Source organism: Lathyrus oleraceus, chromosome 3 (genome assembly GCF_024323335.1).
Source record: "Lathyrus oleraceus cultivar Zhongwan6 chromosome 3, CAAS_Psat_ZW6_1.0, whole genome shotgun sequence".
NCBI lineage: Eukaryota > Viridiplantae > Streptophyta > Magnoliopsida > Fabales > Fabaceae > Lathyrus > Lathyrus oleraceus.
In genome coordinates, this window is record NC_066581.1 from 525230103 (window position 1) to 525235472 (window position 5370).

The following is a 5370-nucleotide window of genomic DNA, read 5'->3' on the forward strand; positions in this document are numbered from 1 at the left end:
TCAACACCGACGCAAACACTTCTCAAACTCATCAACACTTGTTGAATTTCAATAGGAGTAACAATATTCACTGGGACGGTTCGTCTTCGAGCCATGAATCGAAAGAGGTTTCGAGAGAAATGGTTATGGAGAAAGGAAATTATTGGGTGAATAATAGAAGTACTACTCATGAAGATGAAAATGTTAACACAAAGCAAGGTAGTAACAATGTTGAAGTTCCTAGTGCAATTGTTTTACCTAATAGTAACAATTTCTTGCAAAGACCAAACCACCCTTCATTTCTTGGTTTGTTAAATACCATGCCATTTGGTTCTAGTTACAATTGGGGAGTTTCTTCTTCAAATGAAGGTTTTGCAAATCAAGAAGATGTTAATGCAATTGCATCTTTGCCACCAATGTTGTCTTTATCAACTGGAAATTCTTCTCAAATGTTGTTTGGAACATCACAATCATATTTTTCTTCAAATGTGAATGCAATGGAGATGGAACATCATCAACATCATCAACATCATCAACAACAACATCAAAGACAAATGAACAATCATTATCATCAAATGTTGAGTTCGTCGAGTTCGCAAAATCCGTTGAATAATTCTCTCAACAATCCATCTTTCAGTTTGGCCAAATTTCTACAAAGTTCATCAAATAAAGAACAAGGTTTCTCTCCAAAGTGATCTTACTTAAAGACACAAATACAAAAGGTTATCTTATTTGAATTCTCCTCTTCTCAAAATTTGCATGGTTCTTGAAGATTGTGTGATGAGGAAACTAGTTTCTTTAGTTATAGTTATATATTGGGATTTGAATAATCATCACTTATTATTTGTTTTGTGAGTGCTTGTTTGGATTTTTTTTTCATAGTTTCTTGCTATTTTAGGCAAACCCTTTAGTTTGAATCTATTTGCTTTCTAAGAGTGATGATTTATAAGCTCTTTTTCATTTGATAATTTAATGTTTGAATCATATAATACACTTGCAAATTGGTTTATTCTCTAATCTTGATAGCATATTTTTTAGATAGATACTAGCTTACTCATATATACTTTTGCTTCATTCTCAAACCTTTGTTTGAAGATAAAATTTATTTTCTAGCAAGTACTCAATTTATTCTCTAAAATTATAAGAATGTATCCATTAGTTTTCTATATATGTTTGATATTCCAAAATGATAGTTCTTTCTAATCCTTCAAAACTAATGAAATTATCTCTTATTATATGTTTTTAATATATTTTAAAACATACTTCATTAGAAACTGTTAGACATTAAATAAATACTTGTAGATATTTTTTTTAAGAATTTAAATGAAAGTAAAATTATCTTTTAAGTAATAAACATATTTTAAAAGTTTTGACTTTTTCTTATAAATAAAAATAAATATATCTCATAATGATCTTATGATAAATATCGGAGGTAGTATCTAGTATTATATATTTTTTCGATTTTAAAATATATTTATATTTGTCAAATGTTAATAGATTAACATTTTGAAATTTAAATAATTATTTTTAGCAGTTATAATGTAGAGAACTATATTAATATTATCCTACCTTTCATGAAGCAAAGTTGAGTATTTACATTTATTTATAGACAAAATTACATTTCTTGTATTTCCAGCTTGACACTTATTTTAAATTAGTCGTATAAGTTTGATCTTTATGGATTTGCCTTTTATGTTAAATTGCATTTTTAACATTTAAATTACGATATTCTTTACATTGGTATCCTTTAATAAGTTATAGATGTATACTATGCAAAAGACAAATTCTGTTCAACAATTACATATGAACAATATTCATATGGTCATGCCTCATGCTTCATACTAGACATGAGTTACTTATGTGAATTCAAATCATTACTTTTAAATAAAAATTTCTTACGAAAAGGAAATTATGTTTGATAATTTTCGATTTAAAAATTTATATTTAGAGAAAAAGAAGAGAGATAAAAAGACTAATTTGACATGTTTATGTGAATTATTTTAATAACCTTAAAATATCACACATTCATTTTTTTTATCAGAACTTTTTAACAGCATAAAAAATATTTAACAGAAAAAACCAATTCAAAAAAAAAACATAAAGGACCGATTTTTTTTTTAAAATTTAAATAACCACACAAATAATTATAATTATTAATTTTGTTTGAGTTACTAAAGCAGTTGCGATTACGGCCATTCCAATTGTGCAACACACATTATCGCAATTCAAACATGAATAATTTTAAAATTCCAGAATATATAAAATGAAACAATTGTGTCCTTACATTATTTACCAACCATAATAGAATTTTAGTATTTTCCTTAAATACAAATCGAGAGGTGTTTGAAACAAACAATTAAAAAATTATTAAACTTAAAAATTTTCAATACATTTATATTCTACAAATTTAAAATATTAATTTTTAATAATAAAAATTGAACATATACACAAGAATAATTGTTTTCATATATAATATCAAAATTATACAGACAGTAAAATTGTCTAATATACATGATTAAAGATAATAATATCAAAATTATACATAAATAACAGACAAACACAAATAGACAGACAGTAAAATTATCTGATACGATTATATGTATACATGATTAAAGATAATAATATGATTCGACAACAATATTTCATTTTTTATCTTACTATAGGTTCATTATAAAACCAAGGAGATAATTTTTACCTTTTCTATATATTACTTTTTCTTCATTATTAATCTTTTTTTCATAGATAGATTCGTACTAGTGCATGCGCGTTTGGAAGCACATCAACAACCATGGATTATTAGTCTTCTAAAAAACAGTACATGTCACTGTTTTTTCTCAGACACTAAAAAAAGCTTACACATGAAAATAACTAAACAAAAATCTCTGTCTAAAGTAACGAAATTCAAAAGAATAGATTGGTTAGTGTTAGAGAGAAAAAAAAAACTTTGACATATTCATCACATTATGGATAGTACTATACGTCCTTTTAAAGATAACTGATCAAACAAGACAGAAGTTTCAGAGTACTTACACCTTCTGTTTACTTTGTCTCTCAATAAAGCTTAGGGTTCTGTGTTTTTGTGTGTAAAACTTTTTACTCAAATTCTTCACTTGGAAAATAACACAGTAAATTGAAGGAAATAACAGAATGCAACAATTTTCAAGTTTAATAGATATTTGTTTTGGAATTCTATAAATGGTAATATTTATAATAACAGTTGTTAAGTGTTTCAGTTAGGTCATATATTTAACCTAACATGTCTTTATTTAGATATACTTGTTATTAATTAACTGAATAAAATTTTCAGCTTTTATAGTTAATTACTTAATTTAGAAATGAATGTCTGAGAGACTGAGAAAAGGCACTGTCCAGATTATTTATAATTTTTTTGAATTATACTTTGCATACTGGTTTCATTTTCTGGTTATAAAATACTGTATTATTTCTATAGGTTTTTATAATATAGATTTTATTAAAAAAAATGATTCTATAGTAATAAAAGATTAATTTGGAGTTGATATAGTATTTTATTCAAATTTATTAAAAATTCTAATGGACTACTTTATATATTTTTAGATGGAAATATTAGATGCATTCTATTTATGTTTTTTTATTTATTTTTAATTTGGTGAACTTTTTACTGTGTGTATATTTACAAAAATAAGGTGGTATTTCAATAAGTAAAAGTTGGATTAAGTATTTTTTTCCCATTAATATATATTTTTAAGATTCTATTAATTCTCTGTATTATAGTTTAAATAAAACATTTATATTTAGTCTCGCTGTCATATGAATGATAAAGTAGTGATGCAAATTTTCATTAAATGGACTGAAAATAAACATTTATGATGAGAATTAATTTTAAGGACTAAACTTGGCTGAAGCTATTTTAGACAGACTAGACATATACTTAACTCTTTCAAGTGAAATGTTGAAATAAGTTCTCTCTTTCCCACAATAGTAGTCACCTTTTTTAACAATAAAATTGTCACTTTTTATTTTTCAATTGTGCACTTTCTTTTTTTTACTAATGTTATGTACACGACTCTCATGTTATTATCCTCCATTTTATATTCATGAAAAGGAAATACATCTATAGATTCACTAAGTCAAGAGTTCAAAGAGTCTTTTATTTTTAAAGTGGACTACTAAAAGGTCTATGATTTTGTTAGTAGGTTCCTTGATCATATGATGAGAATGTTTGATATTTAAAACTTATGTAGAGCCTAGATTAGAGCTTGTGACCTTTTAAATATATTATTGGTCTTGGTTAAGGGGCGCCCTAATGAGGATGTAATTAGTATCTAGAGAAGGCTTAAGCAATGGGTCTTTTGGCGTTGTTCTTGTTTTTGTTAGTGGTGGAGGGCCTTAGCATTGCATTGAGATGCGTGAACTCTCTTTGAGCTTTTTCTGAATTCAAGGTGGGAAACGAGTGTGTGTTGGTCTCACACCTCCGGTATACAAATGATCGATTATTTTGAATATGATCAAGTTTGTTCTCACGAGTTTTGAGTTGGCGTCAAAGTTAAGGCTTAATTTTTCCAAAATATTTATTAATGGTGTCAATAGGAAGGTATTTTTGATGGAGTTGGCGCAGTCTTTTTCGAATTGTATAACTGGGTCTCTTCCTTTTAAGTATCTTTGGCTTCCGGTGGAGGCTAATCCTAAGAAGACGGTGACTTCAAAGCCTCTGAATAAACTGGACGCTAATAGGTCTTAGTTTGTGGAAGTATAAGTTTTTTAGCCTCGGGGGGAGGGTTGATTGTTCTTTTAAATTTTGTTTTGAGTGTCATCCTTGAAAAAGATTGTTGCTTTGCATATGCGATTTCTCTATGGTGGGTCCGAAGGTGAGACAAATATCACTTAGGTGTGCTGAGAGCTTGATGTTTGAAAATTCAAATAATTGGGATATTTAGAGGTCAGGGATCAGAGGAAGATTAATATTTCTCTCTTGGGTAAGTGGCACTAGAGGACAATGAGACTCTTTAGGTTGGATTTTTGGTGTCAAGGTATGGATGGTTATTTGGTTTTGGCTTATTCTTTGGGTGATCAACGGGGTTTCGAGGGGTGTTTCCTCATGGTGGAAAGTAGTCACCATAGTATATTCTAATCTGGATAGTACCCATGACTTGTTTGCGGAGGTGGTTATTAAGGTGGTCGAGAACAATTTGCAGACTAGGTTTCAGAGGATGTTATGATTCATGACCCTTTGTGCATCCCTTTTATTACGTTGTTTCTTATCTCATATCGCCATCACCAATTGGCTGGTCTTATGGAATAGTGGCATTATGGTGAGTGGGTGTGGGATTTCAAGTGAAGGAGGTTATTGTGTGTTTGGGATCAGGGTCTCTTGAGAACATTACTATAAAATATACATATCGTAACATGTCA

The 5370-nt window shown here is 28.3% G+C and overlaps 1 protein-coding gene across 1 annotated transcript in view; it reads left to right on the forward strand.

The window, feature by feature from the left end:
- LOC127128658 (transcription factor TCP17) overlaps nt 1–988 on the forward strand; it is a 2196-nt gene extending 1208 nt beyond the window's left edge. The window contains exon 2 of the mRNA XM_051058025.1: nt 1–988. This exon is cut by the window's left edge and continues 495 nt beyond it. Within this exon, the coding sequence (XP_050913982.1) occupies nt 1–674 (674 nt within the window). The 3' untranslated portion in view covers nt 675–988.
- The last annotated feature ends 4382 nt before the right edge of the window (nt 989–5370 follow it).